General features: G+C 32.4%; 1 protein-coding gene across 11 annotated transcripts in view; it reads right to left on the bottom strand.

The window, feature by feature from the left end:
- LOC115885486 (GTPase-activating protein skywalker) overlaps positions 1 to 24,711 on the bottom strand; it is a 219,120-nt gene that overhangs the window by 29,598 nt on the left and 164,811 nt on the right. For 3 of the 11 annotated variants that reach the window (XM_030904429.1, XM_030904446.1, XM_030904434.1), the window contains exon 8: positions 252 to 341. The exons of 6 other annotated variants lie outside the window; for them this stretch is intronic. In XM_030904429.1, the coding sequence (XP_030760289.1) occupies positions 252 to 341 (90 nt within the window). Of the gene's footprint in view, positions 1 to 251; positions 342 to 4,709; positions 4,797 to 24,711 lie in introns of all 11 variants that reach the window. 2 more of the 11 variants (XM_030904441.1, XM_030904455.1) reach the window with 1 other exon arrangement.

The following is a 24,711-nucleotide window of genomic DNA, read 5'->3' as shown; positions in this document are numbered from 1 at the left end:
TTATAGGGGTGAGCCACTTTTGAGACGCACCCAGACGTTTTTCGTACAGGTCAGTGTAGATCAGAAATTTTTTGCACTACAATAATCCTGTATGCGATCTCTCGACTAAAAATATTTTCAATATGGCGGCACTTCCGGAAGTACCAAAAGCTGACAGGAATCCATTTTAGATAAGAAATTTGCTGTCAACTTCCGGTACTTCCCGGTTATTAACCATAAAATAAGTGAGGTTATATACATAAATAGGTTACCGTTCTTCTTATTAAACTATGTACGCCTTGGTCACGGAATACGGGCATGGAAAATGGAAACCACTGGGTCAGGTTATAGTAGGATGAGGTCTGGAAATATTAGAAGAACATTGGGGTAAGTTAAGGAATCAAAAGGAGTCTCCCATGGCGATCTCTTAAAGGAATATAAGATCCCTGAATGCAGTTGGGTTGCCATAAATATGTTAGCATTATCTGCAGGTGTTTGAAACTTTGCAGATGATGAGAATTTTACATAACATCTGAAATGAGATTTTTACAAAAGTCTCACATTAGAAAATATCTATATGATTCGAATATGATTTGACATTTGGTTCTGGCTTACATATAATTGGTTTAAAATTTCTATGAAGCCTTAACTAACAAGCCCATAAACTAGCAATAATGTAAACATTAACATACAGAAATAGGAACAAACACTCCATATTATAATATAGGTAGAATTCAAAGAATGTTAAGCTTTGGGAATTATTTCATTAAATGAATAGCCAATCTAGTAAACTTTATACAGGGTGTTTCAAAAAACATGTGCCATCTCTCGTGAAAAGATTCCTCATGTAAAAATAAGATTTATTTTTCATATCAACATAGGTCGGATTCTGCTTTATTTCGTAGATACGGGGTGCTAAAGTCTTAATATTTTTTCGATTTATTATAATTTTCTTTCAAGTACTTTTAGCGTTTCGAATGAAATTTTGAGGGTAAAAGTTACTATATAAAAGCGACATATTTTAAAGCTAAAAAAGTATCGACATATTCACCAGGGACGTGCATATGGGCTATCACTGGAATATTTCTCTAAAAAAAGCATGTACGCCACTGACTTTATTTTTTCGTTAGCGAAATAGTGTAAGCAGTTTAATGCCGATTAAAAGTCGTCTCTTGATATTTTCTCACTTTCGGCCTCCTTGATGAGATAAACGCAATTTTATTAATTTGCCTTAATCCAAGTCTAATAGCAACCTTTAAAAAAAATTAATATCATTAACTTGCGAATGTTTTAAATAAGTACTCATTGGTTCCTCATCAAAAAATATGAATAAAAGTTCCTATAAATATGGGTATGGAAATACATAGTTTTAGAGTTACAGGATGTTAAAACTTTATAAAATTCGGGTTTTTGTAATTATCTTAAATACCATTATTTTTTATTTGAAATTGCTGTAGGTTTGATTAATAGTAATATGAACTAATACTAATAATATTTAATAATAAATTAGATAAAATATATATAATTTATTAATTTTATTTTTATTTTAATTTAATTAATTGTGATTAATAAAATTGCGTTTATCTCATCAAGGAGGTCGAATTCCACAAAATATCAAGAGATAAATTTTAATTGGCATTAAACGGCCTACACCGCAATTTTGATACCAAAAGAAAAAAGTCAGTGGCGCACATGTATTTTTTTAAAAAATATTTCAGTGACTACCCATATTATATATACTTTTTTAGCATTAAAATATGTAGCCCTTCTAGTAACTTTTACCCCCAAAATTTCATTCGAATCACTAAAAGTACTTGGGAGTAAATTATAATAAATTATAATATTATTAAGACTTTAACACCCTGTAACTACGAAACAAACCAAAATCGGACCTATGTTGATATGAAAAATAAATCTCATTTTTACGTGAGGAATCACTCCACGAGAGATGGCACATGTTTTTTAAAACACCCTGTATACCTATAAGCGATACCAATTAAACTTTTAGTTACGTCATCGAAGACGCGGTTATTAAATTCATTGTTGCCAACCATGGACATATTCAGCGCCGGGCTGGATAAATGGAATTTAAATTTCTTTAATTATTACAATTGATTTTTTTATTAAAATATTTTGATTAAAAGAACATAATATGTAAAAGTGGGCAATGCTGTGCCAGTCAAGCTTAATCACGTGACTAGAAGTTTATTTGGTATGATCTATACATAATCATTACACAATAGATTAGCAGTAATTTAGAATAGTTTACACATAATAAGCTTACGTGAATACCGTATGATCGAATAAAAACGGCGTCAGCGATGGCTATGAAATGAAGATCGCTGTCATTTTATATGTAAAATTATATGGAAAATGTCATCGATCGTCATTTCCAAGCCAACTGGACGCCGTTTTTTTTCGATCATACGGTAGAATAAAGCACCAATTAACAATTGTGTTCTATTAACTAAAGAGCCTTATGCACTTCTACTGTGCACCACATAAAAATGCATGCAGATATAAAATATAAATTATTATTTCTTAAAAACGTTGAATTTGTTTAACCGCTTATATACAGTTGATCATATATAGGGTAAAAAACATGAAATATACAATTATGCACTTACTATCCCAGTTTCTTTTGTGTAGTTAACTCTAAGTAGGTCTATTTTTAAAAATTCTTATTTAAATTTTTAATAACATAATTTCGTAAATTCCAAGGTTAATTTGATAGATTGCAGTTGAAAAACAAACAAATTAAGCCTTTCCAGAAAATTGTTTCTTATTTAGAAACCGCTAGGAAAAAAGAAAATCAGACGTTTAGATATTTCAGTATTAACTTGGGAAATATAGTTCTAGGAACAACTGACTTATTTGAAGTTACCAAGTTATACTTGATTTGTCTAGCTTTTATACTTAAATAAAGAATTGATCATATAATTTTGTGCATGATATCAACTACAATTGAGAAGTTTCAATTCGGTGTTGTTAGCAGTGTCATTTACGTAACTACGAAAAACTAAACATTAATATAAATGAAATATGATTAGAAATTTATTATTATTAGCAAAAATGTTATAGTTGTCTCAAGCAACAACAAGCAGAACTTAGAGGGTATATTTTTATTAAATACCTTTGTGGTGGGTTCATTTCTCGAAAAGAATTCCAGGTTTTTCACCACTGGAAAGAAAATCTACAGAATAAAAAAGTTATATGTAAATACCACTGCACTGATACCGGAAAGCAAATTTATCAGCAATATACAGAATGAGTCTTAAATAAGTGCAAATATTTTCAGGGCTGGTAGAACTCGATAAAAAGAAACATATTTTGTCTTTACCGTTTTTCAAATAAGTCCAAAATAACAGAGTTATTTTACTTTGAAAATTTAAAAAAAAATCATTTCCTGCTTAAATTTTGAGAACCACTGGATTTTTCCTGGGTTTTCTTTTTTGTAAATTTAATCTACTATCTATGTTGCCATATTATCAAGAAATTATGTTTTTTAAAAATTAAAAAAAAATTGTATTATTTAAGACCCACCCTGTATATTTATATTATATTGGATTAAAAGACCTTTTTCATTTTTCTTTTAGAGGGAGGCTGTCGGTTCTTTCATCATAATTTTTGCGTTGGTAACATGTAACATCTACTCTGTGCCCTGTGTCCCATGAGTGCTGACAAATCTTAGATTTGCGAAAATCGCCTTTTTTAAAATAAACTTTATGTCCTGTCATTCGAACATTTAAGGCTTTAGATATTTCACCAATAAATTTATCACATTCACACATTCTATAAAGGGTGTCCCAGAAATAAGTGCAAATATTTTAACTAGTAGTATAGTTCAACCCTAGAAACACGCCTATGAGGATTTTTTCGCGAAAAAAAAATTTTGAAAATTCGAAATTTTTTGAAAAATTTTTGGGAATTTTTTTAGTTTTTAGTTAAAAAACATAATTTCTTGATAATATGGCAACATAGGTTTATTAAATTTACAAGAAAGAAAATCCAGAAAAAAACCAGTGGTTCTCAAAATTTGAGCAAAAAATCATTTTTTTTGGAAATTTTCAAAGTAAAATAACTCCGTTATTTTGGACTTATTTGAAAACGATAAAGAGAAAATATGTTTCTTTTATCGAGATCTACCACCCCTTAAAATATTTGCACTTATTTCTGGGACACCCTGTATAACATGTTCTTTGGCTTAGTGTAGGTTAAGATACGAAGTGTTTTACTAGTAATATACCACTGACAAATTGGTCTTCGTTGGAACAATGCAGTAGTGTTCCCAAAAATAACTTTTATTTTGTAGATTTTCTTACAGCGCTTTCAGATGTAGCGGACGGTACGCGCGAGCGTCCGCGCAGATGTTTTTTCAATATAGCTCATCCGGACGGAGCATATGCGACCCATGTGAAATTGTTCATATATATGCTCATGGTACTTGCTCGAAGTCGCGGACGCTCCGCTCCATCTGAAAACGCTGTTACAGTGGCGAATAACCCTAGAATTTTTTTCAAGAAATGAACCCGCCAAAAATGGGTAAACATTATTAAAAAAAACAGTTTGTTCCTTTTTTGCGTATTGATATTTTTATAATATTGTAGAAACAAAAACCTTATTTGTATTTATTTTTTTGCGCTGTGTATCATATCTATGAGTATTACGAAAAAGAAGTATGTGCTAACAACACCGACTCTAGCTACGTGCTACGTGGACATCGAACTTACATCCTGCTGGTCGAGGATGCGCGAGTTGACGTTCTGGATGGGGTAGATGCCCATGGAGAGGGTGCGCGGTTCCGGCGAGTGCGCTCCCTGGATCAACGGCAGCGGCAGCAGGAAAAAAGGCAAAAGGCACACTGGTTACGCGCCTGCTCCAGGCACAGATTTATATCACTCGTATAAACAAAAAATTACGATATCGGCCACAGGCCACAGGGATAGTTTGCTACGAAATGGAGTGGGTATACTGTTTTGTTTGGAAAGGGTTGCAGATTATACTATAAGCTTCGTTTAGGGTTTCCATACAAGTTTTTGGAAATTCCGGACAAGTGAGCTCTGAAATTCGGACAGAATCCGGAATTTATTTATGTAAAGTTTGACTAACGAGGGAATATCTTACAGTGACAGTTGTCTGTCATTTTAATTGACAGGTAAATTGTATTTTCTGTCATTGTTTGGATGTCGTCTGACGATATTCGTCGTCTAACGAGTCGTTGAATAGACGGACAGACTTTGCTTTAAAGTAGAAAATAAAGACAGTTGAAAAAATATACTCTTTAGCCCTTGCGAGCAGTACTAAAATTTGTACTGAATACGTTACAAATGACATCAGAATTGGGTTATCCTTTTTTGATAGAAGAGAAAACTTTAATTAGTTATTATACGCACTTTCGTTTTGGCATTATTAAATTATTCCAAAATAATTTTATCGGTAAAATGGAATATTGCACGTTATATACCGATATTCCTGAACCAATTTAAAGGTAACAATTTACCGGTTGCATATACAATTAGCATGAGCTAAAATCTGCCCAACGAGTCAAGGAAGATTTCTACAGTTGACATTCAAAAAATGATTGATGATCGAAAAAAAAACGGCGTTAGCGATGGCTATGAAATGAAAATCGTAGTCATTTTATATGTAAAATTATATGGAGAATGTCATCGATCGTTATTTCCAAGCCGTATAATATTGGACGCCGTTTTTTTTGGATCATACGGTACAATTTGCTTGTGAATTAAAATGACGGGGTACAACTCTCACTGTCACAGATCGTTGCACAAACTTCACGACGTTGGAGTATTCATAAAAAAGCGCATGTAATCATAACCAAAATAAAGACCAAAAAATTTACATCCCCGAGTGCACCGAAAATGAAAAATTGATCATGTATCTGGTCAAATGGGTACTTTGGTATATGATATGGGCCACTGTATCGGTTTAGTAGATAATGTGACATCGTAACGATTAAAATATTCAACAAAATTGTATTTACGGTTAGATTTCCCACAGCCCGCGCCGTCTATACCTTAAAAAGCAGTTGGTTATGGTTAGGGTATGTATGGTATATATCTGGGTAAATCCAAACATATGAAAACCCTAGTTTCATTCAAAATCTCAAAATTAGTGTGACGTCAATGAATTGACATAGTTTGTTAACATTTTTGGATCGATAATAATTTTTTTTGGCCACCAGTACCAAAAACCCTTAAATACTCTAACACAGTATTACCAAGTATTTCAACCAATGCTTATGGCTCCGTATAACTATTATTAACTTTTTACATCCAGCGAAGGCTTACAAAGCTTACTGGTCTAAAAAATGTTGATTATAAAAATGTATTAAATTGAGTTACCCGTTTTACTCTACAACCCTTTTCAAAGCAACACCAAATCAAGAGCGGTATATCAACAAACCATTTACATAACAAAATATCACATATAAAAAACCATTATACACATATGTATACGATGTGCATGCAACAAGTACACACACAGTAACAAATATCGAAATTAACAGATATACGTCATAAAAAATCACCACCCTCTAATCAAAAATGTTCTACAATCGAGGTAGCTTTGCATAAAAATTTTCCGAGAGGTTTTCAGAGATATTTAGTGCAATACCTACAGGCATACTTACTGGAAGCTCACCTACTGGAAGAAGTAAAAAAAAATTAATGTAGAAGTTTTGTAAGGTTTTATCTGAACCACCAGAAAGTGAAAAACGTGTAACTTCACTTTTTTAATGGGCACCCTCGCACCCTGTACATATTTACTAAGTTTTTTCAAAGATTTTGTCTTCCGATTTTAAATATACAGGATGATTCCTAAATAAGTGTAAATATCTTTTTAGGGGTGGTATATTTATACCCAAGTAGTACCGTACGATCGAAAAAAAAATGGTCCCAGTTGGCTTGGAAATGACGTTCGATGACATTTCCCATATAATTTTACATATAAAATGACAGCGATCTTCATTTCATAGCCATCACTGACGCCGTTTTTATTCGATCATACGGTATATTTCAAACCCCCAATGAGTGTGTTTTTTTCACAAAAAAAGATGTAATTTTCCTGTATATTTTAGAAAACTTTTTTAGAAATGCCTGTTCACCGCAAATTTACACACGGTATAATTTCTTAATCTCTGATATTACTAGGGTTACGGTTTTACTCTCTGGTTACGGCACTAAAAGGGATGCAAATACAAAAAAAATCCAGTGGCCCCCATTTTTTTAATAATTTTTTTTTAATTTTCAAACTTGAATAACTCGGTTATTTTGGACTTATTTGAAAAACGGTAAAGAGAAAATATGTTTCTTTTATCGAGATGTTCCAGCCCTGAAAATATTTGCATTTATTTAGAACTCATCCTGTATACAGGGTGGCGCCTCTCTTACGCCGCGGAAGCTCCACGGAGAACGGTAGTTTATATCTACATGAAATTTTGGCAGCAAAATAAGGTTGACTGAAAGCATTTTATAAAAATATATAGAATTATACAGGGTGTTCCCAAAAAAAGTTATATATCAAAGTTGTGTTTTTTCTAATGGAACACCCTATATATTAATTGATTTTCGGATTCTAGGAAAAAAATAAAGGTGAGTTTTATTAAAGAAGCATATACCTAAAATCTAAGAATTTTGACATATTTCACATTTTGTGAAAATGAAGAATAAATTGTAAATTTCGAAAATAGCTACCTAAATTTTCGTTGACCTTGTATAGCCTGATATTTAATTACAGAAACCATTGTATGTTAGACCAAATTGAAATTTGACCCGAAAAGTTATACAGGGTGAGACAAAATTAATATGGATCATTAGTCACTTTTAAAAGCAAGTTATTCCTTTATTTTAAATGGAACACCCAGTATATTTTTTCGGTGTTCAATGGGGAATTTATATATCTTCAAAATATTATTAAGGTTGCCTACCTCTCAGACAAAGATTTTCCTAGGTATTTTAATTTTTATGATTTTGCATCAGTAAATCTTAATTATTTGAAAAAATCTAGGTGGCTGTGTGATATACCTTTTGTTAATTTAACAAAAATTAAAGATTGTAGAGTAAAATACTCAACGGTAATAAAAAGATGCACGTTTAAAACATATTTTAATTATTACAGAATTAAAACTAGATATAAACCTATAATTTTATTATTATTATGACAAAAATTAGCTAGATGAAATCCAATACTCAAAATGCTTCATTTCCTGTTAACCGCATAAAATGATTGTGTTTTCAAAAGGATCTTTTTATTTTAAAAGGCATATGTAATGTAGAGTTCTACCTCGAAAAGCAGCTACAATAATTTCTCTCATGTTGTCGACAATAGTTCGAATTTTGTAAACACTGTCTTTAACATATCCCCATAAAAAAAAACAGACTAGATAAAATCAGGAGCACTTAAGTATTCTATTAATTGGTGAATGCACACTACATTCACCAACTAATAGAATCATATCAATTCTCTCTGATGTAGGATAAGTTTGCATTTTCGGCAAATTTCTGAGAAATTTTTTTGTTTTAACTGACACAAAATGATAACTAGTTATTAAAGTTGGACTAATTAGAGAGTACAGAGCTATGTTGAAGTAACGTCAGACATATCACAGCCACCTAGATTTTATCAAATAATAAAGATCTACTCAGAAAATCATGAAATTGAAAATATCTAGAAAAATCTTTGTTTAAGGGGTAGGCAACCTTAATGGTATTTTGAAGAGACATAAATTCTCCATTGAATATTGGAATAATATACTGGGTGTTCCATTTAAAATAAAAGAGTAATATGCTTTTAAATGTAACCAATGTTCAATATTAATTTTGTCTCACCCTGTATAACTTTTTGGACCAAGTTTTAATTTGATTTAAAGTACAATAGTTAATTTAACTACATATTAGGCTATACCGGATAAATTCCAATTTAGGTAGCTTTTATTGTAATTTAAAAATTGTTCTTTATTTCTAGAAAATATTAAATATGTCAAAAACCTTACATTTTAGTCATATACTTCTCTTATAAAACTCGCCTTTATTTTTCTCCTAGAATCCGAAAATCAAATAATAGATAGGGTGTTCTATTACAAAAAACACAACTTTGATATGTAACTTTTTTTGGGGACACCCTGTAAAACTCTCTATATTTTTAAAAAGTGCTCTAAATTAACCTACATATGCTCTCAAAATTTAATTTCAATATAAACTGTCGTTCTCCTTGGAGCCTCCGCGGCGTATGAGAGGCGCCACCCTGTATAGTTTGTCTATATTCGCAGGGCCTATTTTACCATAAGGCCCGGGCCTTGGGCCCGGTGGTCTGGGGGGCCCGTTAAAGGTTGTAAAATATTCATAATTTCTTGAATTTTTGAATTTTATTGGAGGGCCCGAATTTTTGCTTGGGCCTTAGGGCCCGACCAGATGAAAAATAGACCCTGCATATTTGCGTGAAACGTTTTATTTTGGTTTAATCGACCACTACCACAAAAAAAAGATAGATAAAAAGTAAAATAATATAAATAATTAAAAAAAGTGAATCAATATTTTTTTTCTTCTTAATCTTAATTATCTTATATTTCCTTTTGTTTATTTTTATTTCACTTTACTAACGTTCAGGTAAAATCTTACAACCCCTATATTCAATGTTTTTTAATACTTCCAATATAGTGTTATTCTGCGAGTTTCGCATTAAATAACTTTGAAAACCCTGTACCTCAACTATAAAACATTCTGAATAAGAACATGATACCAACGCGATCGAAGAAAATGACATCACAGTAGGCGTTGAAATAATATTTCTCTCTTTAAGTTCTAGACAGCTGTCGTCAGAATCGAGATTTTAAATAATAACCTCGAACTGAAATATTACTTCTAAGCCAACTATGACAATGTTTTTATTCGATATCACGCGCTATTTCATTATAGGTGCTCAAAAACCTAAATGATATCTCGGCTGATATACAGGGTGTTTCAAATTTGACTCCCGCTATTGTTATAAGGAACGGTAAGAGATAAGTGGTGGCTTAAATTGGGGCAAAGTTGCCTGTTAGTTGGCCTAATGGTAATCTGTTTTATAATTGAACTTATCTTTGTCATTTCCAGAAATATGGCGGTTTTCGTTCTTATTTTTTTGCGAGTTAATTTTGACAGAAAAAATAGAAAAAATCTATAAACACATTCTCAAAAAAACTTTCTTAGCTTCATTCTTTGGTGACGTGGAAAATCAGTTCGTTTTTCTGAAACCATCATCGACTTTATTTTTTTAAATATGGTCCTAGTTTTTTATATCATTTTTTAAAATGCTTACTTTTTCCGTACACCCATCTTTTTCCAACACATAGCCTCTTATGGGAATATTCTTGATCATACATTTCTTGATTCAATGCGCTACATCATTGTATTTAGAAGGTCATAAGTTTCTAAAAAATCAAAAACAAAAAATGCAGGTCCGCATTTAAAAAATAAAGTTGATAATGATCCAAGAAAAACGAAACGTCGCGCGTCGCATCGTAAGTGATTTTTCGTGTGACCAAAGGATAAACCAGAAAAATTTTTGTTGAGAATGTGTTTATAAATTTTTTGTAACTGCCAAAATAAACTCGCAAAAAATAAGACCGAAAACGGGAAATTTCAGATTTTTCGCCATAATTCCGGAAATGACAAAGATAAGTGCAATTACTAAACGGATATTCATTGGGCTTACTAACATGCAACTTTTCCCCAATTTAAGCCACCCTGTATCTCTTACGGTTTCCGAGATCCCAATGACGAAAGCCAAATTTGAAACACCCCCTGTATAAATAAATAAAAAATAAATAAGAAGCTGACGAGAAACAATGAAAATAAAATAGAAAATTAAACATAATAAATTAAATGCGTTTTATTACGAAAAAAATATACGAACGAAAGTCTTGGAAAAATAAAAATTGAGAGAATTTTATCGTCAAACAAAGATTGAATTTATTTGTGGGCAGCTTCATTTATTTGAAAAGCGCAATTAAATAACACACGGTATTATGTATACTATAAAAGTGTTAATTGCAATTTAAAAAAATATATTATTTCGTTGTGTTTATTTAAACTGATGCTATTCTTAGTTTCATTTATGATATAGAAAATAAAGGTTTTGTATTTTTGTTATTATACAGGGTGTGTCAATATTGCGTAGACACAAAACTACTACGTATTTTTGGAATAAAAATGAGTTAATTGAACATAATTTACCTTTCTAAAAAAGTGCTTTATATATCCGTTCGAGAGTATCAAATTAAAAAAAAAACACTCTTTTAAGGTATTTTAAAGCCCCGCCTACACATAACGTTTTACCTGTCACTTTTGCGTGTCAGGTTAAACGGAAGACCGTCTAGAAAACTGACAACACTTGTCAAGGCAGGTTTTCGTCTCAGTCTCGTCTACATATAGCAATTTACTTATCAAGTAAGACGGATTAAAAACTAAAAAGTAGACAAAACTAGTTTTTTTTTTGTAAAACTCTAGACCGTCTTCCGTCTGAATTCAGTTCAAGTAAAACGGACCGTTTTTTCGTCTACACAAAGTTTTACTTGATACGCTTTGACTGAACACGTAAAACTGACAGGTAAAACGTTATGTATAGAGAGGGCTTTAAGAGAAAAAAATAATATTTTTTTTAATCATTTTTAAATCCATTTGTTTAAATAATAAATTTAACAGATAAGTTCTTTTATTTTATGACTACCTTATCTTTTAAAAGGAAACACCTCTGGCTTTTTTTTCGTTCTTATTCAATTTACACCCTGTATAAACAAGAATGAATTATAATTTCCCTTAATGGTTTTATACCGTTGATATTTTGAAAGAATTATATAACTTAATACACAATAATGTCACCAAAACTTCACGAAAACCGACGCGAATGCAGACACAAAACAAACTAATCATACTGCGTTTGTTTGTCGTCTTACAAAAAAATTAAACAGTTAATTAGTCTATTGTTAATCGGAGACTATAATTAGGAAATCGCCAGTTGAATAGAATTGCACAAGAGGCAGGAACAAACGAATTTAGTGTAGATTTGGGTGGATTAAATCGACCAATTCTGGTAATTACCATATTTCTTATAAATATTAGTCTCCTCCATATAAGTAATATTTATATAAGGCTAATTTATAATACTAAATAACACAATTCGTTCGCCAAGACTGTGAAATAGAAAACCATATTCACGTGAGATAAATAGGGAGCTATACCGACAATCTCAGAATCGCCGATAGTCATCGCATTATACTAAATAGTGTTGAGGGTTTTTATCGATGTTTTAGACCCATGCTTACTTATGGAGCAGTTGCTTGGTACACAAAACTAGAGCAACGTACAATAAGGTATAAGTACCTGTACAAAATGCTGAGACTGGCATGCATCTGCATCACATGTGCCATGAGAACCTTCCCAACAGCAGCAATGGAGGTCATTCTAGACTTAATACCACTGCACATTGTCATCGGTAGATATGCCAATACGACAATGATTAGAATGGCAATGACGGAAACAGTACTGTGAGAATTGTCAGCTCAGGAGCTTGGAAAACCCTCAAAGGAAAATTCCACTCTCCCAACTACCAGTGGATGACATACCAAGAATTTACAACAATGTACAACTTTGAGAAAGACCTCAGTGTAGTAGTCAGTAATAAAAAGGATTGGAAGAAGAACAAGAAGAAGAAATTTTAGCTTTTAAGCCGCATCAGCATCAAAGGCTATTTAGCGGCGTATCATCTGCTACTTTAGTTCGGTCCAATATTTGACAAAAAGTAAAAACTAAACAACACGTTTATAGACAGATTGTATATGTTAACAGTACAGACATTGATTTTGTAAAAATATGTACAATTTAATTAGTAATTGGTTGCTTTAAACCAAAATGTAGCTTTTTAGATACCTATATTTTAGATCTATATCCCGATCTTTCCAGAAAATCAAGTTTTGGTTGCTCACTTGCAGAATAAATAACTGACATGTCTGACGAAAGATTGCAGACCTCTCTTAGGTTACTTAACTGACTACATTCCTTAAGGATATGTTTGACAGTTAAAGGATTACTACATTTATCATATAGAGGCGGTGGTTGGCCCTTAAGCAAAAATTGATGAGAAAACCTACAATGCTCTAATATGAGTCTGTTAATTACTACGGCTTTGCGACGATCATGACTCGATGTGGAGAAACCACAGAAAAATGTATTTTTGACATTCCAGAGTTTGTTAGGTTCCTCCAGAAGATTCCACTCCAGTTGAACCAGGGATTTGCACAGTCGGGCGATTTTTGTGAGCAGACAACCCGTGGAAAAAACTGATAACCTATCTGTACCGTTTAGACGTACATGTTTTGCGTAATGATCAGCGCTTTCATTACGGGTAATGCCCACATGGCTAGGGATCCACAATACAGATATATTGGAGCCTAGGCTAGTTGCCCTATGTCGCAAATCCATTATATGTGCTTCCAAAGGATGTTGGGGGTAAAGTTTTTCTATACATAGTGTAACGAAATTTTATTTCCGTTGTGCTTGCCTTCCGATTATTTTATTTTTAAACGAAGTTTTACAGTTTGCAATTTTACTTGCATTGACACTCGGCCTTCCGGTACCATACTTTTCCCCCGTTGGATGTTGTGCGTCGGATATATATATATATATATATAGTGGTTATAGTGATATATATATATATATATATATATATATATATATATATATATATATATATATATATATATATATATATATATATATATATATATATATATATATATAGTATATATATATATATATATATATATATATATATATATATATATATATATATATAGCATAGATATATTGCTGTAATAGTGAACAGGCTGTTTCAATTAAACTCACTTTGCTCTGTTTCTCCTTATATTTCGACATCATTTATGTCTTCATCAGGAGCGTCAGCTAAAAACAATAGTCATTACAATTAACTACAAACACAAATATATTATATATATAAAAAAAAAAATATATTATATATTATATATTATTACAAACCACCATTGACAACGTACGTTTGTAGATCAAAGTAGTTTATTTTACATTGTATGTTTTTTTTGTAAAATTTGACTCTAATTGTAAGTAGTATTTTTGTTTTGTTTTATTAATTTGTTGTAACGTATTTTAATGAAAAAACTTTTTATTCCTAAGTTACAATTGTAATGACTATTGTTTTAGCTGACGCTCCTGATGAAGACTATAAATGATGTCGAAATTATAGAGCTATTTAGATTAAAGTGAGTTTATTTTTAAACGAAGTTTTACCAATTTTACTTGCATTGACACTTATTCCGGTACCACATTTATGTTATATATACGGTCGAGATATATATATATATATATATATATATATATATATATATATATATATATATATATATATATATATATATATATATATATATATATATATATATATATATATATATATCGTTAATCAATTGTTATAATCAATTAATATAATTAATTAATTTAAAATATATTTTTATCGTTCTTTAATAATTCTCAATGGTACTTAGCAAAGTTGAACTTATTATTTGGATTTTAATATGTTTTTGTTCAACGATTATAAATTAAGTTGCTCTTTTCATGGATCGTGCCATCCATCACGAGAATCCATGGAGTACCAAATTACACCAAATGGTACGGTGTACAAAATATTGCAGACTGTAAAACACCGTAGATTGTTTTAGGCAATTCATAATACAATAGTTGCAATTTTTGTTTGCAAACCTTTTAAAAAACTTTACTTGCCAGAGGGTGGCTTCTCCATACCTGGACCCTGTGGTGGTTATTTTTCTCGTTTGACGGGCTCCTCGACAGTTTTTTTATAATTTAAATCGTCTCTTCGTATTGCATTTTTTTAGATCTTGTTTTTTTTAGCACGTGCAAAGTAGTAAATAATTGGCTGATGGAACCACGTTTTTTTTTAAATTTATCTAATAGTTGTAAATCGTACCTGTAGTGTGGTAGTGGTGTTGCTATTTTTTTATTTAAATTAATTTTAAAATTTCTTGACAGAGAGAGACAGAGAGAGGGAGATACATTTTATCTTTACCTATTTTTAAAATAATTTGGACGAACTATTTAATTCTTAACTTGATTGAAACTGTCATAGGCAGATTTCAAATTTTATTCAATTAAATTAAAATTTTATTAAATTTAATTATTAATATTAAATTTTCATGTTTGATAGTAGAATTTTGTCTGTTATTCATAATTTTTTTATTGGTTGGCTTTTAGAGAAGACTAACAATTTATTGGTTAAATACCAATTTGTTTTTGATGCCTTTCGGTTTTTGTATTAAAATTGATCAATTTTAATTTTAATTTTAAAGCTAGCTTTAATTTTTATTCTTATTAGTAGTAATTAGATTTAATTTAAATATTGTTAAGGTAAATAACTATACCTTTGATCTAAATTTTAATTTACTGTCATTGTACATTTTATTGGCCACAACAGACAGTCGGCTTGGTACTGTTGAACACTACCACATAACTGGGTACTTAACCATTATTTCGAATAGCATACTGCTGTTTGTTATCTTATAGGAAGATAAGAGAATTGATCCTCCCCATAAGTAGCTCACGCACTGAGACTGGTGGAGTCTCACAAGCTCTCCAACGTTAGCCGAACAGTTACGCTACCCACCAGCGGACGAGTGCAGCGAAGAGGGTGAGGCCTTTCTCCCAACCAACGAACCAACCGAAGCAGATGAAAATTTAAGTATCCCAGTTATATTGTATCTAACCTTATATAGTCAAGACTGTCACAGCCAGCCAATTGTATTAGTATAAGTTAGAATATAGGTAGTATTTTAAAAAAATATCTTGTTTTATTTAATTCCAAAGCATACTTCTAAATTCATCAACATCCAGAATTTTGTGGGTTATAATAGTAAAGCAGATAATGAATCCGAGCATATCAGCCAAGAAGCCCGAGGACAAGAAACAATATATGTATATTAGAGCCTCCTTAATGGCTCGAAGTTCTGCATTTAATATATCATTGTAGGGATGTAATCAGAATTGACTATGTATTTCTCTGTGGACAAAAGCACAACAAATCCTTTCGGCAGAAATCTATGCTATCAAAAAATGCGTACAATTTATCTAAGATAGGAACTATCGAAAACAAAAAAATAGTCATCATATCCAATAGTATCCGATCAACTCAGTAACCATCATTTCTAAGTTGGTCAAAGAATACCTAGAGAAGCTAAAGAAATTAAGTAGGCAAAGAAAATAAAGTTCTCCTACTCTCTACATCTGGTGCCAGATGACAATGGGATAGAAGGCAATGAAGAAATCTAGCTAGAAAAATAGAAGAAACCAAATTAAAGCGAATGAATTTTCACTCGACACTATAAGAAGAAAGTGTCTTTAAATATCTATAAGATGGTTCGCCAATGTTTGCCAAAATTTGCAAAAAGGTGGACTATTCTAGCTGATTCTCTGATTTTAGTCCCAAATTGACAGAAAAACACAGAAATGCACACAAAAATCAACGGCGTTGTCATATTTATGCACCCTCTCTTTTTAACTTATACAGGGTGAGTTTCCTACGATGTTCTCTATGGTTAACTCGGAAACGACTGGAGATAGAGAGTAGGTTAAATAGGGAAAGAATTGCAGTTTTGTGGGGTCATAAATATGCGCCTTTCAAATTTTTCAAAAAGTTCATGGCTTACTAGATATTTCGAAAAAAATAAATTTTGGCTATTTTAAAGATTGTCCTTAATTCCATTATAATCTATTTTAGACAAAAAGTTTTCAGATAAAAGTTGTACATAATCACATCCCTAATGAATTTGTGTTCTCCGCTTTTTTCTAAAGCGTGTCATTTTTAACATATGACACAAACATGTGTTTTTTTAAATGGAATCCATAGTTGGCCATAACTTCATAAAAGACGCCATTTTTTAAGCTTTTCAGCGATATAAGCTATAATATCGTCGTTGCTCTCAGAAATGTGAAACAGCCACATCGAAACTTTGAAAATTAAACTAAACCAAAATATGTAAATATGAATTTATTTTTGAAAATGTTCAAAAATCCGCCAAGGTTTTAAGTTCATAAATGCATCTTTTTAAAACTGAATTACTATAAGCTATTCTCAAAGAACGACCAAATTTCCCCCGTACCTCCTCTTCGAGTGCCTCTCGTAATTCATAAGTTCTTTTGTAAACATTGTTGTTAACCATACCGCATAAAAAAATCTAAAATGGATAGGTCAGGTGATCGAGGATCGAGGTGATCCCATGCAATTGGTCCACCTCTTTCTATCCCTGAGTTTGCATAATTATTATATAAATAATTTTTAACATTTCTTTCATTATGAGGGAATGTGTCATAATGAAAGTCATGTTGGAACCATTCTATTGATGCGCAAGTATCTAAATTTAACTTTTCTAACATGTCTTGAAAACCGTTCTCTAAAAAACGTAAGTTACGTTCACCGGTCAACGCATCCTCGAAAATGTATGGCCAAGAAAAGTTCAATAAAAAATCCTACTAAAAATTCATATTTGCAATTTTTGTTTATTTTAATTGACAAAGTTTGGATGTGACAGTCTCACATTTCTGAGAGCAACGACGATTCGGACGATTGAACTTGTTTCCATGGCTAACTAAGTGAAATTGTTTAAAAATGATAAGAATTGGCTATAACTCAGTAATTTAAAAAAAAAACATGTTATAGCTTATATCGCTGAAAAACTCAAAAAATGGCCCTTTATGACTTATGAGGTCATGGTCAACTAGGGTTTCCATTTAAAAAACATATGTTTGTGTCATATGTCAAAAATGACAGACTTGGTTGTTTTTCTTGGAAATTTGTCTAAAATAGATTATAATCGAATTAGGGACAATTTTTAAAATACCCGAAATTTGTTTTTTTTAAATATCTACTAAGCCATGAACTTTTTCAAAAATCTGAAAGGCGCATATTTATGAGCCCACAAAACTGCAATTTAACCGACTCCCTATCTCCAGCAGTTTCCGAGATACCCATAGAGAACATCGTAAAAAACTCACCCTGTATAAAACTGTAAGTAGGTATGCTTGATCATTTTTAGAATTTTGTAACCCTACGGTATCTAGCCTTAACCTAATATATTTTTCTAACTAACCAAGAGCTAAAAGTTAATTACCGAGCAAATTAGTCTTTTTAAGAATAGTTTTACTGATGTGAGGAGCGTGTATACAGGCCGCAAAATTTATGTGCCCTAATTATCTTAAGGTTATGTTGCGGCTATTTATATATTAAATTAGCGTTACCAGACATCGGTAATAAAATTTAACATATTAAAGGCACTTGAAAGTTTCGTTTGCGCCGAGATAGATCTATTTTTAAAGTTCGAGCTTTGAACGGTCGGTCGGCGAAGTGAAGTGCAACAGCTTGTTGCCGCTAAATTATTAGACGCGAATGCAATTGCAAACAAAATGTTTATTTGTTTATCTTAGTGCATTATGCATTTTTTATTATTATTTTTCTCAGTGGAATTTTATCTCTTAATTTTATCTTATATCTTATGTCTCTTTAGTTATATTGTCTCTTTACTATTTGTTCAGTTTCTCTAGTTGCTCAAAGAATACCAAAAGAAACTGAATAAATTAGCAAAGAAAATAAAATTCTCGTACTCTGGGTGTCCGTCCATCAAAGGATAGAAGACACTGAAAAGCAAACAATCTAGCTAGAAAAGGAACGAACACTATACTAACTAGATCAGAACCGTTCTGCTTCCCAAGTGGAAACCAACTTAAAGCAGAATTCAAGAACTTGGAAGACTCCATCCGTAACCTGGAATCGGAATCATCCAACGGTCTAAGACACTCGAAGAAATTTCTCAGGGCTTAAGACGGAGAAAAATCAAAGAATTTCCTTGATTTAAGTAAGAACAATCTTCGGATAGTCACGAGCTTTTTAACAGGACTAGTAGATTGTAGACTTAGTAGATTGAAACTAAGAAACAATGGAGAGATACAGATTCTGTGGGGAAATGGGGAAAACACCAGAATCGTCACTGAGTGCGCTGCGACGTGACGGGACGACAACCATTCGTGTCATAAACTTTAGTACGACTGAATTCGGAGATGGAGAAGTAACCTCTGTAAAACCGTCTCAGATACTGGCTTTTGTCAGAGCCCTGAGACTGTATAACTGTTATAACTGGTTTTGCATTGTTACCTGTTCAGTTTTAATTTAAAAATAAATGCAGTTTTTCTTAAATTACTTAAAATGGGCATGTTCAAAATTGTTCAAATTTGGCATGTGTTTATACGCAGACCTTTAAAAACACTGTTCACAACTTCGCTGTAAAATTAACAGTGGAGCCAATATCTGGACGGTTCAAAATTTGCATGCGATTTCGTATGTTTCCAACGACGATGCACCACCTGGTGGTATACTATTACCTATATTACAAACGTTTGGGTACCCAAAGTCATAGTATTTAATTGTAATATTCATTTAAACTTTCTACTTTATTTAAACATTTTACTTTACTTCTGGCACGACTACGAGAAATCGGGATAAATGAGGACATCCAAATCATAAAACTATATTGGAACCAGACAGCCTAAGTGAAGATAAATGACAGTTTTGACCGAAGCCTTTGAAGTAACCAAAGGATTGCGACAAGGATGCATTCTGTCATCGATGGTCTTTAACATTTAAGTCGAAAAAATATTCCAGCTTGCTCTCGGAAATGAGTCCAGGGGTATTAAGGTTAATGCCCATTAATAATATATGATGAGATATGCGGACGATACTCAGGGCCGGATTCCCGCCCAGGCCTGCAAGGCCCGGGCCTAGGGGCCCAGCCAGCCTAGGGGCCCCATGCAATGAGTGGCGCGCAATTTTTATATATAAGCTCCAAATTGGCTATGACATGGGGGGCCCCAAATGTCAAGTGCCTAGGGGCCCTGGATGCCTAAGTCCGGCACCGACGATACTGTTTTATTGGCCCCCATAATGGAAGATCTTCAAGAACTGCTAAATAAAATAAGTAGTGTGGGACAAAACAGTACGGGCTACATATTAGCACTTCAAAAATAAAGACCATGGTAATTAATAGACAAATTCAAAATGTTAACCTCACTGTAAGCGGCGAGATCATTGATTAGGTGGATAGGTTTAAGTATCTCGACTCTGTTGTCAATAACAAATGGGACTGCGACGAGGAAATTAAAATTAGAATCGGCATGGCCAAAACAACATTTCGAAAGCTTCAGAATATCCTCCGACAACAAGGCTTATCATTAGACCTCCGATTAAGAGTATGGTGCGGAAACGTGGCCAATCAAAGAAAGTCCTTGAATAGCATCGAAGCGTTTAAGATGTGGACTTTCCGCAGACTCTTTAAGTATATCGATCACATTTCAAACAAAGTTGGTGTCGCAAGACAACGACTTAATATAGTAAAGACCCGGAAAATGTCATATTTAGGGCATATTTTGAGAGGAACTCGCTACGCTATTCCGAAACTGGTACTACAGGGCAAATTTGAGGGTCGAAGAGGGCCAGGAAGAGAACTCGTGGCTCCGGGATGCACTCATGGAACATCAGGGATTGGAGCGGGATACCGAGCGGTAACTATATTCCGTCGGGCAGAAGAAAAAATACCCTTACAATCAATTGAAGAGAATGCGCAAATGTCCCCCACGTGCAAGATTGCATATGGGACCGGAAGAAGAAGAATTCATTTTTAAAGGAACCCTAATGTAAGCAATGAATTAATTCTCACGATTCTTTGAACGAAAGAAGCGTAAGCGGCTATCCGATTCAATTCTTAACGATTCTTTTTAACGACTCGTTTAATGAACCTTATTCTAAGCGGTACGGTAGATCAAATCTTACGATTCATTTTTAATACTCGTTCAATCATTGCCCATCTCTACTGCACAGTCGACCGGAAGCTCCCACACACTTATGGATATGCCTGTACAAATCAGGTTTACACAAGTGGCCTGTGCGGAAAAACTGGACGTCTGTGGGAGCCTTTAGCAAATAAAAAACTACATTAAAAAAATTAAATAGGAGTATAATTTGTTCGAATGACATAAAGAAATATATTTAGATCCTCCTACAATAATATTTTTAAATTGCTAACGTGCACTGCTACAATTTTTATAGTTGTTGCACTTTAATTGAAATGTTTGTTTTGAATTCGCGTCTCTCAATATGCTATTAATTTAAACAATTATGTATGCGCATAAAATATGAATAATATAGTAAATTTCGTACAATTTAATTTTTCCCTGCAAAATATTACAGACTAAAAAAAAACACTGACGGACACGAAGAACAAACACCTTAAAATTTTCATATATTTTAAAGTTCAATAAATTTTGTCTTAGTGGGTCGATTTTAATGATTTTTAAGCAATTTGTAGCTAAATTATTTGACTTTCTACACTGATAAAAAAGATAGACTTGAACTAAAGTCGTCATCGTTCTTGAAAAAAAAAATATTTAGTGGCAAGAGAATTTATTTTAGCGTAAAAGAATATATTTTGCCTGAAGAAAAACTCTCTTAACTCAAGAAAACTTGTTCTCTTGAAAAATTCGAAAATTTCTCTTGAATCTATTTTCATTCAACCAAGTGCAAGTTACTTTGTTTTAAGATAATAACAAAAATACGCTAGGAAGTACATCATTCAAGAAACATGGCCATTTTTCCAATAGCTAAATACTCTTTTGATGAAAAATAATAACGACACGCAAAGACGATGACGAGGGACGGTATAATCAGTCGGCAGTCCGATCAGTCTCACGTCGCATTTCATAGGTCGCACATCATAGTACGTAGGGGTTTTGTTGCTTGGAATTTTCCACTTGGAATTTTGCATAATTTGCTTTTTAAACGCATATCTTATAACAAATTAGTGATCGTTATTAACATGCATTTGTCATTTTTTATGGACACATTTTAGGATATATGGATTCTTTAAAGGAGTTTCTGAAAAAATGGAAATTAGAGCATTTATTTGCTATATTTAAAGGTAAGAGACATTTACCTAATGCACCTGTTTAGATAATGCATGCGTGACTATAGATAGAATAAGAATATAGGTATCGATTTTTTTACGCAAATAATTACAAAAATTTTAGAATTTCAAGTCGTCGTATTAAAAAATTCAAAATGTGACCAAAGCTTATAATTTGAATAATTTGTTTACTTTACTTTGATTAATCGTTATGTAACATTTTTTTGTAATTTGTAGAGTGATGAACCACCCCAAGGAGTGAAGAATTATTTTTAACTCTATGGTGACGAAGCAGAAATAACTACCTACTATCGAGGAAAATAATTATCACTTTACTTACTACAGACTAGGAAAACCTAAATTTATCAGAAAATGATATACGTCGTAATATGCCTGTATAGACTTCTTTTAGATCAAAATAAATTTTAGTTGAATCAATGCTATTCGCTATTGGTTTAAGAAAAGTGTTTCTTTAATCAAGAAATGTCCCTTTTCAATCAAGAATTTTTGCATGAATCAAAGAGACTATTGTTCTTGTAGCAAGAACTTCTTTGCATATTAATTTTGGGTCAAGAGTGAAACACTTTGGACAGATAGATTCTTCTATTATCTAAAGTAATTTATTAAAGCTTATGAAAAGATAGTTAATGCCTTGGGCAAAGAAACGTCTTTCTGGGCCCTATTGAAAAGCGCCAATCTTTTGGGTCAAAGTCATATTCATTTCGACTGAGAGATCCTTTTTTTCAGTGTAGTCTCATTTTAAATTAAAAATCGAAATTCCCAAAAGGAAAAACAAAATATTTTATTTTGGTGAAAGTTGCAAACACTCTGTGGAGTGATTTTAAAGTACTCCACACACAGAAATTCCGCACACAGGGAAATTTAAAAACCACTTTATCATGAAGGTGCATTTTTCCTCAATAGTTTGCTTTTTGATTCATCTCAATACCTTTATTTTTGTTGGAGATATTTACTAATGAAGAAGACAGATTTACAGCAATTTTAGCATCACACGCATATCTTTGCCTTAGGTTCTCATCAACAGACCTATGAAATAGTGTTTATTGTTTTTCTAATGTCACTGTCATATTGAAAAGTTATATTATTAATGTTTGTTGGCAGTTGCCCAACCAGAGATGGTTTCAACTCCAGAAGTTGAACTCTACCATTTCTTTGAATATGGTAGACAAATAATTCAGAATTGAAACTAAAAGAATTTCGGACTTCTATTCCATTGTCTTTATTTACTTTGATTAACACGTTGCGGATAGAAGAATCACTGACAAGTGTAAACTAATAATCTAATTCCTAAAACTACAGAGCTTTTATACTACAGCCAGTTCATACCCGTCAAGAAGTCGGGTGCACTGTAAGGTTGTCCACTTAGAATTATTAGGGATGGGAAAAACCGATTAGTTTCAATAATCGAGTACTCGAGTTTCAAGCGATTGCAATAATCGAGCGATCGCTCGTATATAAAAATACTGTTTTTCGCCCGTCGCCGTCGCGTCGCTTGTTGTAAGTACTCGTTAACTCCAAGCGCCAAGCAGTTAGGTTGCGTGCGCAGGGCACATATTCTTTCGGTGATGAATGATCGCTTGTTGCTTGATTTAGTTTATTTCAAAGCATTGTCGATGTAGGTCGTACAATTTTGTCACTCAGATACGCAATGGATAACGTCGTATAAATTTGCTATGAATGAAATTTGCTTGCAATGAATATAGAAAATTCGCTCGGCTTCTTATCGAGTATGTCACATTAAAATCGGATGTAAATTTATTTCATTCTAGGATCGCTTGCATTCGTCGCTCGTAACTCATCACTTGCATGTCGGTTATTTCAATAATCGAGTACTCGAGCGAATTTTCGCTCGGGTTATCTCATCACTACTTAAAATGCTTGCATTGGTGCGTTTTATCAGTGTTTGACATATCGTAGATATTTCCGTACTAGGATTGCTAAAGATGTTATTATTGTTTGCTATAAAAACGACTTCTTTAAATTTACGCTTTTTTCCAATGAGGTTCCCTGTGCACAACAAGAGCTTCCGACCATTTTATATTGTGCTGTCTTAATCAAACATGGTCCGCAATACCTGACTTCATTGTTTTACCTTATTGTACATTTCTTTCGTGCTCACTAAGTCGTACATTTAGAGGACGTTTAGTCTCTCCAATATACGACTCACTGCATTCACAAGGTACCCGATTAATAATAATTTTGTTTCATCTCCTATAATAGACAGATGTGGACTTCAATGTTTAATTTAAAAAGAAGACTAAAAAGTCAAATAATTTAGCGAACAATTGCTTAAAAAATAATCAACATCGAAATAGAAGAAAATATATTGAGCTTTAAAATATATGAGCATTCATATAGTTTAGAAAACCACGTATTTTTAATTAAACATAAAATAAAGAAACAATAATAAATACTATAGTGTAAAATGTTTTAAATTAACACACTCCTTGTAAATCTTATTAATTGCTGTTAGAAAATAAACAACAATAACGCAAAGCACCTGCTATTCGACAGCGAAATTAATCATCTTTTTTTGATTTATGCACTATTATATTCTCGGTTAACAGTTGACACAGATAGCAGGTAGCAGAGAACAATTACAATTGCTAGTTAAAGCGTATAACAAACTCGCATTATTTCCTATTAACGCAATCTAGTTAAGTTGGTTGAAG

This window comes from Sitophilus oryzae, unplaced genomic scaffold (genome assembly GCF_002938485.1).
Source record: "Sitophilus oryzae breed Bouriz unplaced genomic scaffold, Soryzae_2.0 scaffold_111_pilon_pilon, whole genome shotgun sequence".
NCBI lineage: Eukaryota > Metazoa > Arthropoda > Insecta > Coleoptera > Curculionidae > Sitophilus > Sitophilus oryzae.
The sequence above is the reverse complement of the archived record's forward strand: the minus strand, read 5'-3'. Positions and strand labels throughout refer to the sequence as shown.